The sequence below is a fragment of the Manacus candei genome, unplaced genomic scaffold (genome assembly GCF_025592945.1).
Source record: "Manacus candei isolate 608988 ecotype Guabito, Panama unplaced genomic scaffold, ASM2559294v1 h1tg000067l, whole genome shotgun sequence".
NCBI classification, from domain to species: Eukaryota; Metazoa; Chordata; class Aves; order Passeriformes; family Pipridae; genus Manacus; species Manacus candei.
The window spans coordinates 4,027,876-4,046,891 of NW_026138115.1; the positions used below are offsets into that span (position 1 = coordinate 4,027,876).

General features: G+C 36.0%; 1 protein-coding gene across 4 annotated transcripts in view; it reads left to right on the plus strand.

Moving 5' to 3' along the window:
• Window positions 1–19,016, plus strand: part of TTC7B (tetratricopeptide repeat domain 7B) — a 133,895-nt gene that overhangs the window by 45,263 nt on the left and 69,616 nt on the right. For all 4 annotated transcript variants that reach the window (XM_051806603.1, XM_051806600.1, XM_051806601.1 and 1 more), the window contains 6 exons: window positions 1,332–1,410; window positions 2,446–2,618; window positions 6,555–6,618; window positions 11,246–11,383; window positions 16,323–16,406; window positions 17,629–17,733. In XM_051806603.1, the coding sequence (XP_051662563.1) occupies window positions 1,332–1,410; window positions 2,446–2,618; window positions 6,555–6,618; window positions 11,246–11,383; window positions 16,323–16,406; window positions 17,629–17,733 (643 nt within the window). The remainder of the gene's footprint in view (window positions 1–1,331; window positions 1,411–2,445; window positions 2,619–6,554; window positions 6,619–11,245; window positions 11,384–16,322; window positions 16,407–17,628; window positions 17,734–19,016) is intronic.

A 19,016-nucleotide genomic window follows, 5' to 3' on the forward strand; every position in this document is an offset into this window, starting at 1 on the left:
GAGTTCTGCAGTTCTATAGCAAGATCTCTTGCATCAGCACTGGTTTCAAGTATTCTGCAACTAAATTTAAAGAAAGTATTTGTATAAAAATGCTGTCTCTTTTTTGAATTTGTACAGAGTTGCAATTCAGAAAATCAGTATTTTAAATATATTTATAAATAAAGACAACAGAGTAAGGAAGGCAATTTCAACATCAAATTTATAGTGCAGTGCTGTAGAGCTTTTACTTACAGAAAGCTTACACAATATGTAATATTTCTTTTTTGAGCCTGTCTTGGGTAAATGTTATGTAGCTTGCACATAACATCATACCGTAAGATAATACAACTATATGACATAACAGCAATGATTTAACACAAAATATGCTTTTGATAAAATGATTTTATTCTGTAACTAAACTTCAAATACTGAAATGGCTGTCCTGTATTTTGTGTTGAGGTGGCAGAATTCAGTTTTTCAACTCAGCAAAAAGCCAACCCAGTTCTTCACCAGTTCAAAGACAAATGGTATTAATATAAAATAAAGTATTATCAACTGCTTTTATGTGCAATAAAAAACCCACAACTGATCTAGAGATGAGAAAAAGATAAAGCTGGAAGACCATTCAAAATAATCCATTTTTTTATAAGAAAGTTCAGGTCTGCTAAAATTATTAGTATGAATGATGCCTCTGAGGGTCTTGAATCTTTGTAAAAGGTGTTTAGGCAGCAGAAGTGGAAGAAGCACAGACAAAGAAACTTGAGTTGCAGAAGCTACACCAAAAGACAGCTAGAGTCAAGAACAGAACACTGATCCCACAGTTCCTGTCTGGCCACACAAGGCACCTTAATGTGTTTGTGCTGTTTCCCTTCTGAAAAGGAGCTCAAAATTTTACATTACTTTCACTGACAGTTACAAGATCTACTTCTTTTTTATCTCCCTATTTTAAGGTGTCAAGAGGCAGCTAAAATGGATTTTTTTCCCCTAAAGTTTATACTTTGAAATCCAATGTCATTGAAAATTAAAAACTATTGTAGTAGTGAGACAAACTTCAGTTTTGTTTTTTTCTCTTTTTGAGGTGGTTGCTTCTTACTTTTTTCCTTGCTTTCCCTTGAACTATCTACTGATCATGAAAATGTTTCTCTTTTCAATAAACTGGCAGGGAATGTTGTAGTAATCAGTAGTGGGGTTCCCAGATGAATATAGCTATCTGTCTGTCTCACAGAAAGGCGATGAGGCTATGCAGGGGAAAAAAAAAAGAGAGCATGTATTTTAACAATTTTATCAAATAATATATTATGGTGTTACTACATCCAAGTTGGAATACTGTCAAATTCTATGTTTATATACAGGAACTTGACAAGAGGAGTTGGTAGATTTAGAGAGTTACTAAGAGCTGTTGAAACAAGAACTACACAAAACCTGCGAATGGTAAGTTACAGTAAACCCTATTCCTATTGCAGCATCTGAATTTTGGTAGGCAGGTAAAGCATAATAAATACAGTGGATGAGTTAGAGATGAATAGACAGATACCTACCATATTGATAAGGACCTGTTATCCACCAGTTTGTAAGGTTACAGTTCCTGGCCTAAGTGAATGCAGCCCCGGTCAGCACACAAACTATAACTGTCTGTACTGGGTTGACCTTCTCTGGCTGCCAGATGCCCACCCAGCTGCCCTTGGACTCTCCTTCCTTAATGACAGGGAAGAAATAAGCTTGTAGGTTGAGGCAGAGCCGTTTGCTTACTAATTACTGTCACAGGCAAAACAGACTCTTCTTGGGGGACATTAGCTTCATTTCATTGTCAATTAAGAGAGAATGGGATGGTGAGAAACTAAGACAAAAACTAAAACGCCTTCTTCCCACCCCGTTTTCCCAGGTTCAACTTCAATCCTTGACTCCTGACTCTTCTACCTCCTCTCCCTGCCCTCCCATTCCTTGAGTGGTGCATGGGGGGTGGAGGGTTGTGGTGAGTTCCTCGCTGCTGCTCCTTAGTCCTCACACTTTTCCCATGCTCCAGCATGGGATCCCTCCATTGGCCTGCAGTTCCTTCAAGGAATATCACTCTGCTCCACCATGGTCCTCTTAGCAGGCTGCAGCGTGGACCATCTGCTCCACTGTGGTCTCTCCCCCACAAACAACTGCTCCAGGCCTGGCGAGGCAGTAGAGGTTATTGAGAACAAAATGTCTGAAAATATACCTGCATGTGCTCTGCTCATAGGAGCAGCAGTTGGTGTTGTTGATACTTCAGAAGTATCTGGATTTAACTGATATAATTGAAAAGTTGTTTGTTTTTGCCATTATTTTCTTTGTGTTTAGAGAATTGAACTGGGAACTTTCACTTCTTCAATAGCAGTATACCTGTTTTTTGGATGTTATAAAATAACAGAAAGAAATCTGAGCATTTTTTAAGAGTTTGTATTCAGCATTTCTAAAGAAAATATTTATCCTTCGCTTTTACAGACGATAGCGAGACAACTCGCGGAAATTTTGTTACGAGGTATGTGTGAACAGAGTTACTGGAATCCACTGGAAGATCCTCCTCACCAATCACCCCTAGATGATCCACTTCGAAAAGGCTCAAATACTAAGAATTATGCACTCAGTAGAAGACCACGTGTATACACTGGAGAAAAGTATGGCTGAGTTTATACCTCTTTTGTTTCTATAATTGCAGTTGTAACTCAGTGCACTGGTTAATTTAGTTTATCTTTCTCAATACGTAGAAGGAATTTAGCAATATGAATGGGAATGTTTCCCATGCTGTCTGTGTATATATGTATATACATATATATTCCCTGAAGAGAACTAGGGAAGGAAAATATTTCTCTAAGCAGAAGTTTGTGCTGTATACATGAGACTGTTTGTTCTCAGTTGTAAAAATTTTTTATTCTTCTATCATGATGTATATGGTAAAGTCATTATTTTTATTATACCTGGGCTATAAAAGAAAACATTAATTGGATGGCAAATCAGAGACTGCACAATTTAAAAGTTGTGTGATGCTTGTAGACCCCTATTCTAGAAAAGATTTAGAAATTCAAAGAGTCAAGTTGGTCCGTGAAGCATTTTGAAAAAACAAAACATATCTAGAAATTTACCTAGCAGTTTCAAAGGAAATTTATTTCCCAAGGCAGCTACCTTTTAATCCTCTTAGATTAGTTTTGGCACTTCTTTGTGATGCCACCTTTTTGTTGAGTTTTAATCTTTCAATGATTCAGATAAGTGATGTGTAATTTATGGATCATTTTTGTGTGATATATCTGATGTTGTATTCTAGAGTAGCTTTGTGTATTTCTTCCTTCTTGAAAATGTAACCTTTTTTTTCAAAACCTATCACCATTAGGGTTAGTATTAAATGTAGATACCCATTTCCTTGAATTTTAAATTTTTCTTAAAAGTTAATGACTCTGATCCCCAGACACCCCTTCCAACCTCAACTCCTCTGAGATTTTGTGAAATCATTGTGATCTAGGGATGTCTTTTGAGGACACTATTCTCTGTTCCATAGGACATTTTTGACTGTTTTTCTTCAAAGAATTTATTATTGTTACTGGTTTTATTTATATTGTTGTCCAGCTGGATTAAAAGCCAGGCATTGTGTATTTTATAATTTCAATTTTGTCTGACTACGTCTAGGATGTGAAGTCATTAAAAGCAGTCTGTTGAGCTTTAGGAAAAGATGCAGGCATGGAGTCGAACAATCAATCTGCTGAAACAACTACTGTGTTTCCCTGCGAGTACATATTTAACAAACTGCACATACAGACAACCTTTTTGGTAAAAAGGAAATACCTATTTTTATGAATACACCTTGATCACTGCACACAGAAAGCATGCATTTATTTCCCAAACAGGAGGAAATCTCTTTTATGCAGGATCATGTATTCTCTTTTTCAAACGACTTGGTATCATGCAGCAAATCCTAAAGAACACTCTGTTCCTCTCTTACAATATATATGTCTTGTTAGTTAATATGAAAGTTTTTTTCCATAAAGTGACCTTGTTATGTGCAAAAGAGTTTGCTTCTGTGGCAAATTGATTAGAGAAGTAGTCATACCTTAAATAATGGAGAGATGTTTTTAGTGTTCGCAGGATCTTTATATCGTAACAGAATTGCCTGCAGTATGACACTATTTTGAGTTGGTTAGCTGTATTTATTGCAGATTTCCATTAATGGATACTTAACACAGGAACAAGCCCACATAATTATGTTGCTTTTATTACTATCAGTAGAATGACCTTTATCTTCAAAGACTTCAGGCAATTCTCCTTTCTTGATCCAGAATACTTACAGCAGGTTTCTCAGGCTCAGTCTTTCAAACTTATGATCTCCATTCTCAACTCATCCTTTGTAGCATCATGCCTCCTGGCAAAAGTGGGGCTTTGTTCAGTTTAATTTTCTCGTTCGTGGGACATGCAGGCAAGGAGTTCTGCAATTTCAACAGAGCATGTAATTAAGTCCTTTTCTTTTGTCACATCAGACTGGCTAACACCGTATCATATCAAACACGTCTAGCCAACTATCTCATCTCCAGTAGTGATTGAAAGTAAGTACTAAAGACAATGAATAGCAAGACAGATATCTAGGAAACTTCTTCCTAGGTATTCTTCTGACCATCGGCTCTGAGTCCACGATGCACTTTTTTTTCTAAATATGTTGCCTGATACATTAAATAACTGCCTTGGGTTCTTTTGAGGATGGTGAACGTGATTTGACTAATATAGCATTTATGGTTTTGTAGATCTCTGTGTTAACTGCCTCTTCAGTTTTGTTTAACCAGTTCTTCAACTGAGGATAAATTTCATGCTTTGCCTTTTGTTGATAGGCATTTCATGCTTCTGATTCCTCTTTTGTTCTGCCCCGTTACATTGAAATTACTTTACTCATATGCCTGCATCTGTCAGGAGACACAAAAAGTGTCCAGGTTCACTCAACTAAACTTAGATAGGTCAAAGAAATTTCTCAGTAATTTCTCACTGTTTGAGACAAACAACAACTTATTTTCAAAAATATGTTTTAAAATTGTAGGTGAAAATAATGTTTGCTTTTATTTTGAAAAGTCACTTTTTAGGACTTCTCTTGGGGGCAACTTCCCTTTTTTTCTGATAAAGTAATTTCTCCAGCAGCTCTTTCCAATCATTATTCTGCTTTCTGGGAGCCATTGTCAGTCAGTCAGGTAGAATCTTCTTCCAGGTTGTTAAATTCTGCAGAGAAGACTGGATAGTTAAATGAGGAGCTCTCTGATGCCACCTCATCACTCTTCATTTCTTATCCTAGGTGGTTCTTATTCATGAGTAACTGTGTTTTGAAACGTCTTTGTTATGTAAAAATAAAAAAGTCTTCTAAGATTTAGAATATTCTTCAAAATCTGGCAAACAATTGCATTGATTAAAAAATAAAAATACAACAACAAAACAACTGCCCTGGTGTCTTAGATGTTGTATATTACCACAATACATTCACAATGTTGCTTTCAAACTGTCTGGAGTTCAGGTGTCTTTTAGTTTCTGTTTCCTTTTAGGCATTTAATCACTGCTTATATTTCTAGTGCTTAAAAAAAAAATAAAGAAATCAAAGGATGTTCAGTGTTGGACAAGTTTTGTTTCCCTTCCATAATGTATTGTAGTTTAAACACCCTTGGGACTATAGGAATTGCTTATTAACAACAACAAATTAAATTACATTTAAACAGTTAATTGTGGAACTAATGGTCTGGATTAACAGGAAATAGTACTTATGCTAATTCAGAAATAGTTTAGAGGAAGAAATCTGAAGAGATGAAACATAGTCACTGATTTGGGTGTGTTTTTTTCTATATATGTGAGAAAGGATGGATGAATTCCTACCAGACATGTATCCAATGCAGATTACTGTTGTCTGTCCACCAGCTTAGAAGAGCGTTCAGAAAGCATCCGGTGTTGAGAGAAAGCAGTGAAGTTTGCAAACTAGTCCTATGCAAACCTTCAGTATTAAGTCATAAGGAAGTGTACTTCATTAAAAACAAATAATTAAACTTCTTGGAAGTAACAGTGGTTATGCCAAGTGAGTGAAGATTGTCATGGCTCTATTGAAAAATATTCATAGCTGTCGAACGCATCAGGAAGAAAAATCTCAAACATATCTGATGAAAGACCAATAGAAATATTTCTCCACATATTGTCTAAAATACAAAAGTTATCCTGTTCTTTTATGAGAGTTTTCTCTTGCTAACCTCTGAATCAGTGATGTAGATTCAGATCAGATAAATTAGGTACCAGAGGCTAATTAAAGGATGGGTTTATTTTTTACAGTTGTCAAATTATGTTCAATTTTGGGATATTTGAATGTGTTACACTCTGACAGCTGTGGTAGTTTTATTCTTTTACTGTGTTTGGCTAACTTTTCTGGAATGCAAATTTAGAACGTTGCAAAGAAATGCATTTTAACCAATTGTTTTTTCTATGCAAGTTATTTTCTCTTTGCTTTTCTGGAAGTTTTCCAGTTTTTACAGTGCTTTTACTATATGTGTATGAACTACTCCTGAAAGTAATGTGTTCTGATTAAATAATTAAATTCTTGTTTTGAACAGCATCTTCTGTCCTCAAGAAAATACAGAGGAAGCCTTACTGTTGCTGCTTATTAGTGAATCTATGGTAGGTAAAATAGAGAGACTGTGTGTGTTTTCCTTGGGATTTTTTTAAATGAAAATAGAACTCTTTTTTTTTTTTTTTTTTTTGCCATGACTTACTTTGCCTTGTCTTTCATTTTCTGTTAGGAAAGCAGGCAGTTACTTCTGAAACTCAGGCTTCTGTTCCTCTGAGCCAGCAAGATGAGGTCTGCAAGTGTTATGGAGTTTTTCTCCTTTGGAGTGGCTGTACTTAGCCTCCTTCTAAGCATGGGCAAGTGAACAAGCCAGGTCTTTCATTTGGCACTACTGTTACACCAGCTGGTTGCTATTCAGACAGAATCAAAATCTAAGTTATTTTTGTTGTTAAAAGCAAATCAAAGACTACTAGATGAGCATAATAAACGTTGTCAAAAAGTACTTTCTATTGTGCATAAAACTTAGGTCACTTAAATTTGTAAATGATTTTTAGTGATAATGACATTCAGTCTTTGCTACTGGATTTTTTTTAAGAAGTCCTCATAAGTGATTCCTTTCAATGGCCTGCTTGTGACCTTAATCAATCTTCCATACTTTCCTCTAGTATGATTTTGCTGTCATCAATCAGCTGCCACGTACTGGCATTCTCATACCATGTCAGTTTTTTATGTTCTCAGATAAAATTAAATGAAGGCTGAAGCTGAAGCTTTTGCTGTTTTTTTAACTGGAGGTGTGAAACCTCTACAGTCTCAGGCATCATGCAGTCTGTCTCACTGCACTTCAATGAGATGTAGTATTTTAAGTTCTATAGGGGATTCAAATGCCTACGTGCTTTGGCATAATTTCTGATTTGCTACAGTTAAATAGATCAGAGCATTTTAGTGAACATTGTCCTAGTTGAACTGTTTTGAAGTGGCACACATTTACACTGTGTGCTAACTACTTTCCTCATTCCTAGTGATGTGCCTTGCAATATTCATGACTGAATCTAGAAATTCGGTCTAGATTTTGATTCTCAGAGTACAGAAAAATAGACTGAGCAAACATTTCCACATATCATATGTTGATTTTACTGCAGTATATACTTAGCACTGAGAGGTGCCTCTGTAATGTACCTGAGCAGCTTGTGGAGATGTACAGAATTCTGATGTGAACCACGGTCATAGTGTAAAGTCGAAGCAGTCCCGGCTCTGCAAGATCTGACTGCTTATTACTATGTTCGAATGTGTAGTTCCTTACATATCATCATTAAGAAGCCAAAAACCAAATTAAAAGTACTGCCTTGTTAAGTTTCATTTCAGATTACTTACAGCTTTTCTTTTTGAATCAGATCTGCCTGATTATATCAAGTGCTGTCACTGTAGAGCACAACCCTTAGCAAGCTTTCAAATTTATTTTTTTTTAATTATTGCAGATTATCTCAGGTAAAAGAGTTTGTTTCAGGGGAGTATAAAATCTTTGACATGACTGACTTACTTTGGCTAAGTCATTTGTTCAAATTAGTTTTGGAGGGGGGAAAGGAGAAGATTGAGCATAAAAATATTCATCATTACAAACTTACCTTTCTGAGAGTTGAGACCTGTTACTTCAGCTTCCATGCATGCTAACTTTCTAGCTGTAGTAGTTGTGAAGTAGTATGTGATTTATGATTTTGAAACCACTACTTGGGAAAGAAATAAGAACACTTACAGAAGATTGAGTAATCGCTGGTGTTTTGAGATGCTCTTGTGTTATTAAACTAGTATGATCCCTTCCTTTCATTGTGAATTAGTGAAGAAAAAGCCCCATTCAAGGCCAGGTTGGATGGGGCTCTGAGCAACCTGGTCTGATGGAAAGTGTCCTTGCCCATGGCAGGATGATCTTTTAGGTCCCTTCCAACCCAAACCATTCTGTGATTCTGTGATCTGAAGGACTGATACCTTCATGTTACAGTGCATGTATGTATTGCATGTCAGCTGAGTTGTGGTAACAGAATCACAGAATGATTAAGGTTGGAAGGGACTTCTGGAAGTCATTTTATTTGAACCCCTTGCTCAAGCCAGCCCACCTGGAGCAGGCTGCATCTCTGTCCAGACATCTTTTGAATATCTCCAAGGAGAGAGACTCTACAACCTCCCTGGGCAGCCTGTACCAGTGCTCATTCACCCTCACAGTAAAAAAAACTGGTTCCTGATGTTCAAAGGCAACCTCCAGTGTTTCACTGCCTCTGGTCCTGTCATTGGGCACCACTGGAAAGAGCCTGCCTCCCTCTTCCTTGTATCCTTCCTTCAGATATTTCTACACATTGATAAGGTTCCCCTTCTGAGCATTGTCTTCTCCAGGCTGAAGAGTCACAGGTCTTTCAGCCTTTCCTCACAGAAGAGATGCTCCAGTCACTTATTCATCCTAGTGGGCATTCGTTGGACTGTCTCCAGTAGCTCCATGTCTCTTGTACTGGGCAGTCCAGAGCTAGACCCAGTACTGCAGGTGTGGCCTCACCAGTGCTAAACAGAGGGGAGGCTCTCCCTTGACCTGCTGACAACGCTCCTTAGCACAACCTGGGCTATCAATAGCCTTCTTTCCAGCTGGGGCACATTGCTGGCTCTGACTCAACTTGGTGTCCACCAAGGACCCCCCGGATGCTTTCCTGTCATGCTGCTTTTGAGCTGGGGAGCCCCCAGCATATTCTGGTGCCTGGGGTTGTTCCTTGCCTGGTGCAGGACTTTGCACTTCTAAGTCTTTGTTGAAGCCTTCGATGAGGTTCCTATCAGGTTCCTCCAGCCTGTTGAGGTCCCTCTGGATGGCAGCACAGCCCTTTGGCGTATCAGTTCCTCCTCCTAGTTCTGTATTATCTGCAAACGTGCTTGAGGCTACATCCAGATCAGGAACAGGATCAGGCCCAGCATAAGTCTCTGGGATACATCACTAGTTACTGGCCTCCAGCTAGACTTCGTGTCACTGATCACTACGATGTGTAATTCTTAACCAGTGGTAGAATGGCTGAGCATATCCTTTCTTCTGCTGTCGCTGAACTAAGTTGTACTGCTCAGATGTGTTACAGGCTTAAAGTGTGTGTGGTAACTGTGGCCAAGTGACTCATTGCAGTTTAACTAATTGTCCCTTGATTGTGTGAGACTGTGGCAGTTCTGAAATACTGATGACTGAAGTTTGTGTGTACATTCTGTATTATAATTATGAAGAAAATGATTGTTCAAATATATAAGATATCTTTAATAATTACAAGACATCGTCTCCTACAGTAATGCTTTGGGATTGGCAGCCATTTTTTCACAAGAAGTGCTAGTTCATAGCTTGTTCTGTACTTGCAAGGAATTGAGTCAAATAGTGATTAAATGTGGAGTTAAAAAGAAGTTCTTGAAGCTCATTAAACATTATGCAGCGTAGAAAGGAAAAGCAAAAGACTTCTTGATCAAAAGAAAGCAAAATGTCTGGTTTGGGGTGTGTGGGGTGTGTGTGTGTTTTCAAACCAAACTGTGGATTGATTATTCAGTTGATAATTCCTGAAATGTCTGTGCATTTTACTCTCCATGTATCTCTTTAAAAATTTTTTCAGTATTTAATTATTCTGATTTTAATGATATATTGAGGATGTTCAGACCTTAAAATGTTATCCTGTTAAAGCAGAGAAAAATTTATTATCCCTTATTGTGTGTCATTCCTTGCATTTGGAAAAGGGGGAAATAAGATGTATAATGTATTTAAGTAAATGTATTAAGGAGGCCATACCCTGTGTAATTAAAAATAAAGAAAAGGTGCGATGAGGAGAGAGAAGGATCTTTAACTTCTGACTTCAAATTAGCAGATATACTAACATTTGTACCAATGGGAATATTAAACACCAAGAAAACTAGAAAAAGGTAAAATAACAAGATAAGGTATTTTCAGAGGCTTGATGGTATAGTGGGAGAAGTACTGGATATTTCAGTATAGGTACTAGCTATTGGGAGACCTGACTTTTACTCTTTGCTCTTTAACAAGATTTCTCTGTGAACATGGTCAATTTGTTTAATCCATTTCTATCTCAACTGTCTTCCTTCACAAAAGGCACAGTTTAATTAAGGAATCAGATTTACACTGTGCCTTTCACAAAACAGGATTGAAAGTACAAAGCCTTACTGCAAACATGGCCTGATTCCAAACCTGTTTTCAGAAGCAGGGTCAGTTTTCATTCTCAGTAGTAAGCCCTGAAGGTGATTGTGGGTTATCCTGGACAGGTTATCTTCCACAAGTGAGAGGCTAGTGTCATAATGTTGTGAAGAGAAAAGAAATTTATTGCCTTATTTTGCAAAAGCTGGAGTACAGGATTTGAAGATTCTTCTAATATGTTTTACTAGCAGACAAGAATAAAAATAAATTTTAGAAGATGAATATACATTATTTTAAACCCCCCACCTTATTTTGTTTCTGAGAACTCTTCAATAATTTAAATACATTACTTAATTTATGTAATTAGAATGAAGTAATTAAAAATAGATTCAGGTAAAAACATCAGTCTTTCCACTAATGTATAAAATTGGTGATTCTTTCTATCTATAAATGAGTAGCAGATACTGTCTCTCTGTATCACTTATATCAACTGGTGGCTGTCAGTTTGAATAGAGTGGTAGTTACCTGAGTGAAAATATAACTTCAATTAGATTGGCTGACTTTGTTTCCTTATTTGTGGTATGTTTAAGGCCAACCGTGATGCTGTACTAAGCAGAATACCTGAACACAAAAACGATCGTATCATCAGTTTGCAAAGTGCATCTGTCGTCTACGATTTACTTACTATAGCCTTGGGAAGAAGAGGCCAGTATGAAATGCTCTCAGAGGTTTGTCAGTAATATTCAACTGTGTTGTCATTGCTGTTTTCTGTTAATCATGTTAATTGTGGTAGTAATGAAGGGATAAACGAATGCGGACACTGTAATTCTAACTACTCTGTTAATACAGGAGGTAGTTTCAACCCCAGAATGCTTACTGTCTAAATTTACACAAGTGACTTGAGGTGGTCAAGCACAGAAGTTGTGTGGAGATGTGGTAAATGTTTAATGCTGTAGAAATTCACATGATTTTTCGGTGGGGATGCATGGATCTGCTTAAAAGGGTACACATTAAATGGAGACAGCAAGAATGAACAGCAAAAAATAAAAGCTGTTTTGGATATAAAAATGATAGATATAATTACCTAGAAAAAAGATTTGTGATGTTTTATTTCAGAAAAAACCTTTCTTTTACAGCTCTTAGTATTTGGGGTGATCCATAGTCCTCATAGTTTATAAAATGGTTTTGAAGTTAATCAAAAGGAAATGTATTCTTTTTCAGGTATGTGGGAAATGTGTTCTCACTCTCAGATGTCTTATGTTTGATTATGTAACTCGCATGTGTTTTGTTAGACTGTGGCAGCTTACTTCTTCAGGGAATGGTCAAGTACTGTTAACAGTTTTATACCTGAGAAATAACTACAGCTTTTTGGACAGAACAGATCTTTCTGCTGCTCAAACAGTGCTCACCCAGCAGCAGGGTACTGTTGCTGACCACAGTCAATTATTGGTATACAGAAAGAATACTTCAGCGTATGTGCTAGGAAGGCATACCCAGGGATTAATTTGCTGGGACATGGTTTCTCTCTACCATAATAGAGGACTTCTATTGAGATAAAAATGAAAAGAAAGTGCTCCAGTTCTTTTCTGATCTATGTTGATAGTCAGCCATTAATCTGTGTCTCCTGTGATGTTAAGCTCTCAATTTGAGTGTTCTTATTCTTGAAAGCACTTCATAGCTGCAAGTTGCAATACAAGTCAGTTTTAATTAGTACGATGGAAGTTTGTTTCACAAGACAAAGGAGTACTAAATCTCATACAGGACTGCAACCCTACAAACTAATCTAATTAGGAATATTTCCATTTACTTGCCACAACAGACACTATCACCTTCCGGTGATTTTAGGTGGTAGCACCAAAGCTGCAAGAGTTGACGCTTCATATATTTCAGTCTAGAACTTCTGAAAGGATAGACATCAAAAAATATTGTAATAAAACCCAAACTTGATAACTCTGATTTCTATTTTCTTCAAGCAACTAACAAACATTCCATTTTATATAGTAACTTAGCAACTGGGCAAGGGTAGTGCAACCCTGGGTTTCAATTCTGATTCTTTTATTTTGTCTGGTGTCAAGATGGCTTTATGTAGGGTTTTTTTGCTATGGATTTTTTGTGTTTAATTTTAGAATGTAAAACAACCATTGTATTTATGGGAACATCACAGGTTCCTGGGATTCCTCCACTGTCTCCTTTGGGAACATTTTGGGTAGTATTTATGTCACAATAGATGCCGCTTCTTACTGACAGTTCTTTGTACCTTTGTTAAGAGAGAGGTTTTTGGCTTCATCAGGAGAGCTAGTGGTATCTCTGTTCTTAGCCATGTGTCTTGAAGTCCAGGACAATATCCTGAAGGGTAGGAAGAAAGTCTCATAGTCCCCTCACATGGAGAAAAGCACAGAACTTGCTTCCCTCACTGCTTGTGTGATTGGTTTAGCCCCTGTAGCTAACATATGAGTACTGCCTGTTCCTTTTCCTTCTGTGTTTTGAGCACAGTTGAATGTTCTGAATAGTGGACTTAGATCTTTGATTTCAGTGCCTTTTAGGAGTTGCTTGTGCTGGTGGTGATCTTGGTTACAGACAAAAGCAGATCCACAAGTACATGGAAAATAAAAGACTCCATGTTTGACCAGCTGCTTAGTTGAGGGTTTTTAGCCATGGCTTAGTCTTTGACACCAGAAGTCTAGCTAAGGCTTCTTTTAAGGTCTTTTCTTGTTTTTTTTAAATCTTTGTCTAGCATCTTTGTAGTAATATTCAATCAAAATTGTATGTAGGTTCTTTTAACATGTTCTCTTTAAAGAAGAAAAAATAATTCCATTATGTTGGAAAAATACTTTCAGTTCAGTATAATTAAAACATATTTGTTAATGTCCATTAAGTATCTTTTCTGAACATGAAAAAAATCATCTTATGAAGATCTGGTATAATAGACAATACTTATTTCAGCATACAGATATTCTAGATATAAAGCTGCAGCAGGGTCTTACCAGGAAATGGTTAGAACATCTCATTTGTTGTTTTCTTGTCATCCAAAGCACAGCAGAAAACACAGACTTCAAGAAGCTCTTACATTTTAGTGAGTAGAGGATATCTGCCCTCAAATCCTGCAGCCCATAGTCTGTAACCTTTATAATCTAAAGTATTGCAATAAACACAAATTCAGAAATGTAGAACATTCTGTTCATTTATGTAATAAGGCATTTAACTTTTAGTGTTTCATTCTCTGTGAGCTGATTATGGTTGTTCTAGAGGAGCTGTTGTAGCTTCAAATTAGAAAGCAGGAGGTTACTCTAACTGTAGAAATGGAATTCACCCACCAGTTCCAATATCTTATTGTCATCTTCTGGTTTAGCTATAGCTGATTACTTATGGAAGTAGGCAGCTGTTATATAAAAACATTAAATGATAAAAAATCTGTCCTATCCTTGTTAAACTGTTCTAATGCTGAGTTATGTTCTTAATTGAAAAGGTCTCATTTTTTTGTCGAGTTTACATACAGTGGGCTTTCATTTTCTTAGGGTGGCTTCAGCTAGATGAAAGAACTTTATACGGTCGTAATTCTTTCCTAAACCAAAGTTCTCTGATTGTCATCAAGTTGGTTTTTAAGCTTTGAAGGATACAGCATATTGAGCTTATAAATACCCTATCAGAAGAGATACTTTCCAGACCAGAAATTTTCTTAGATTTTTGTCCTTTCATCTTTCCACTCTCTAACTTCAAGCATATTCTTTTCAGGAGACCATAGTGCTAAGCAACAAAATTCTGTAATGAGTTCAACATTATCTGTTCATGGAGTGATTTGTGGTTATTTACAAGGCAATATCAACAGTTGTGTTTTCCCCAGAAGAGGGATTGTGCTGAATATATTTTCAATTAGTTAAGTCAGTTGCTATTATCCTCAACGTTATCTTACAGTCTGCCTAGGTACTATTGCTTGATGTGGATTTCTTGATAGAGCCTTTAGCTCTTTGAAATTACTTGTTGTTACTTTGTTCAGAATAATCCAGTTTATGAGGTGTTCATGTTGTTGTGTAGGTCACAAACATGTACATGTATCCCTTACCTCCCCCCACATAACTGCCAATTCTGTCATCTTACAAAGAAAAGAAAAATCCTGTAACTTGTCACATTTCTTATTGAACAAAGCCAGGTAAATAGAACTTGAAGTCAAGCAAAAAGAATGGTAGCTAGATTATTAGTACATGAAAATCAAGCCTTCTAGACTAATCTAGAGTTGTGTCCTGTGTCCTTATAAGTACAAAATTATAAACCCCTAAACTATCAATTTCTTCAACCTCGTTGTCTTCTAGTTAGACTTGGTAATTAGTTTTAAATTAGGCAAGGCCAAGAAAACAAAATTTTTATTTTTCTAATTGTGAACAAATACTTCTGTGTAATTAGTGCACAGACATACATGTAACAATGGGAGGAAAAAGTATGATTATGCAGTCTAAAAACTTTTTAAGTATTAAGTTTCCATATGCCACTGTTTTGTGGCATTTGTGTGAATCTCTGGGATTATATGGCTGCTGTAGGTCAGAATTCTGGAAGCAGTACTGAAATTACTTAAGTCATGTGTAGAACACTGGTATCAAAACAGGTAGAGTTGTATTTAAAAGTGTATTTGAAAAGAAAAGCCTGAATTAGTTCTGGATTTAGAGACACTTGATTTAGTACCACAGCTATTGGAGGGTGAGAGAGAGGGGTTTAGCAACTTTTTTCTTTTGCCAAGTTTGTGAAAGGGAATGTCTAAAATAACAGGAGAAGATATCACAGGTAACGTATGTATTTGTTTCTTTATGTGATCTTTTTGCTTTGTGTCGGATTCTGTTATAGTGTGGTAACACACTGCATACCTGGTTATGCTTTCTGTAATGGTAAGGCTGAGTTTGAATGTGAAGAATAATTCATGGTTTTATATGTACATTGTAGCTCTCAGAGCAGAAATTGGACTCTGCAGTCTAGAAAATTAATTCCTAAATCAGTTTAATCCAGAAAAGTGTTTTATCTTTCTACTCTCTGGAACTGGCCTGATTAGTAAAAATGGACATAGCAAAATGAAATAATTCTTATTGACAACAGCAGATATAAACCATCCAAAATTAGCATATAATGCTAATTTAATGTATTTAGTCTCAGTATAGTAATAATGAATTTCCTTTTGGCATTCAGTTATTTAGTTTAAAATCTCAGCAGAATATGGAGTGTGAAGTTAAACTTTTTAAAAACAGAAATAATACTGCAAGATGAACCTTTAAACACCACCCCTCCTTTTAAATGTTACTTATAAGTACTCATGGTGCCATTGCTTGTTAAGTATTCACAGTTTAGGAAGAGGCTATGTACTCTTTTTCCTTTTCACTTAAGACTTATCTCCTGCCTTTTACAGATGGTATCTTTAGTAAGCTATTATTTATCATTCCTTGTTTCAGACTGCATAATACAGTACCAGCAGGAGTATTTAAACAAACATAATAAACAGGAAAACAGTTTTCTGTTAGTTTTTTTTTTTTTACATATAGAATGTGGCAGCTGTTTTCATGTATTTGGATGATTTAAATTTTTAATTACATGTACGTTAGATACGAGTGTGTAAGAAAATCTTTATACTATATCTTATTAATAATTGAAGAATGTGCCCTTAAATAACAATTTTCCCCCCATGATTAGTGTTTAGAAAGAGCCATGAAGTTTGCGTTTGAGGAGTTCCATCTCTGGTATCAATTTGCATTGTCCTTGATGGCAGCGGGAAAAGTAAGTCTAAATTTTTTTATGCAATTCTTGTATTGATGATGTTTGATAACAACATTTGACACTTCCATAATTTTCATCTGTAGTGTTTTTGAAAATAATTTTAATCCTTAAATCACCTAAGTACACTGTACTCCCGAATTTATGCCTAGTGCTGTACAAAGAATGTTATTTCAATAGTTTCTAACTAAGTAAGACTGAAAAGTGGTGATAACAACTGTCTTGCTAACAATCTTAAGATCAGCTGATTGAATGGAAGCAGTGGATTATATGAGATCCTATTATACATTGAAACTTGTTTAAATATATATGAATAAAATTCATCATTTGATGAATGAATTTTATACCACGGTACAAATTAATGCTAACTCTTGATGCTCTTGCTTTTTTTTTGTCCTTTGAAAATTTCCGTCTGTCTTTTAATGTTGCTGTCTTTGAGACTGTGTATTCTGAGCAACTGATGGATATTTTTAAAATTTTATATAACCTAGGAACTTATGTTATCAGATGCAATCCTCTATTTTCAGTTATTTTTGCTTTTCCCTGTCATGTTAAAGAAAATAAATCACATTAATTATGTAATGTAAACAACTAATTTTCTAAAAGATCATTCTCAGTGGGGATAATTTGCTTATTTTCAGTATAGGGGAAAGGAATGTATTTTCCTTAGAAAATATTTTAGCAGGACATTGGTTCTGAGAGGCTTGGTTCTTCCTCCTGTTCTCTATATACTTTGAGTTATCTTCTAAGTTGTAATTGGATAGAGGCAAATAAATTAAAAAAAAAAGGAGGAACAGTGCCAGTCTGTCTTATATCCGAGCTATTCCTAATTGCTGTCGTAACTCCCAAAGAACACCAAAACCCTGCTTGTTGTCAGGGCTCTGTCTTGTTCCTTCTCTTTTGTTTGCCTGGCTCAAAGGCTGTGAGGTTACAGGCCTAGCAAAGTTTTAAATGCATCTCAAGTGTTTCCTGAATCGTGTACCGTTGGAATTACATTCTCGGCAAATGTTTCTCCGGGGATGCTTAATGATAGTTCATGGGGGTTAAATAACAACAGCAACACCTAAAGTCTTGTGTTGCACTGGCATGAGGAGTTGTGACAGATTCTCAACAAAATGGGTAGTAATGTCTCCTTCATGTGGGAAAAATAAAGTAAATTATGTTTCACAGATAGAAGATTCCTATTTATGCTTTCAGTAATTTCAATGGAAAATGTTTTTAACAGTCTGCTCGAGCTGTTAAAGTCTTGAAGGAATGTATACGTTTGAAACCAGATGATGCAACTATTCCACTCCTTGCTGCAAAACTCTGTATGGGATCTCTCCACTGGGTAAGCTTTGCCACTCTGTCTTTTCATCAAGAGCTGTACTAAAATCTTGGTTTAGGGACATTGCAAATACTTTCTCACAGTGACTGCATACACTTGGGCATCTCTAAAAGTATAGCACTTATATGTAAATGCACGTGTACATCCCTGTTTGAATGGCTAATTTGAAATATTTGACAGCAATGGTTATGTTTATCAAGGTAGCATATTTTGATACTGATCTATGACCTAGCTTAAAATGTATAAAAATTGAAGAGTTCTTGGAAGACAGGTTATAAATGCAACTTAGACTTCTCTTTCCTCTGTGCAAAAGGAGAATAACTTTTTGGAAGATAATCAAGAGACTCTTCTGTTGGTACCATGTTTGCAGGTAGCTGATGTTCATGAATTCATAGTAGGGACAGTGTCTTTAAAAAAATGCGACTTGAGTTGTATTTTAGATAACTTTGAAATTAGTGTATCCGTACAAAAACATTAAGGTGATTGAACATCATCATGTGGTTTTCAAGATATATGTGTAATTTTTAGGAGAATATATTTAAAATATTTTAAAAAGAAGGAAAAAAGGAGGGAAAGGTCACAATCAGAAACTGAGAAGATAGAGTAGTAGCAGAAACATGACTTGTTGAGGCTGACAAAAATACAGTCTTAATTAGAGTGGATCCCACTTCTGTAAATTGTTCCCTATGGATTGAGTCCATATGGAGTAGTTTACTGTACTTAGCATTTACATTTACTGGAATGGATTCAGATGGTATTTTTTTCTTTCTAGATTGTTAAATAGTGTGCTAGGATGGATGTACTATTAAACCTTAATTTTTTTATGTTTCTCTGTTTATGAGTTTGCATGCATTCAGCAATACAGTATTCAAAACAGAGTTCTGCATGGATATGCTGTTTTTTACAGGAGACATAATTCTTGTGATTGATTTTCCTAAAGAAATTGTTATGGGCCAAGAACTCTTATTTATAAAAATGCAAAAATGGTAGATGGCATATATGGACCAGAAATGCTTTTTTTTAATTAAAAAAAGAAAGAAAAAAAAAAGAAAAAAGGTAAAACCACAGTGTGTTATGTGACAGAGTTTCTCTCTACCATAAGAATGAGTGTTTCAGCTTAAAATCTGTTTTCTTTACTCACTATTTAGTAGGACAGCTAAGTCTAATGAGAAATGAAATGGTCCTTGAAAGCAATCATGGCTGAGATTTTAACAGCCTCAGTGTGCATAAAATACATTTTGTGCATTCTTCACATTGTAATGTAATATTTAGCTAGTTTTAGACTT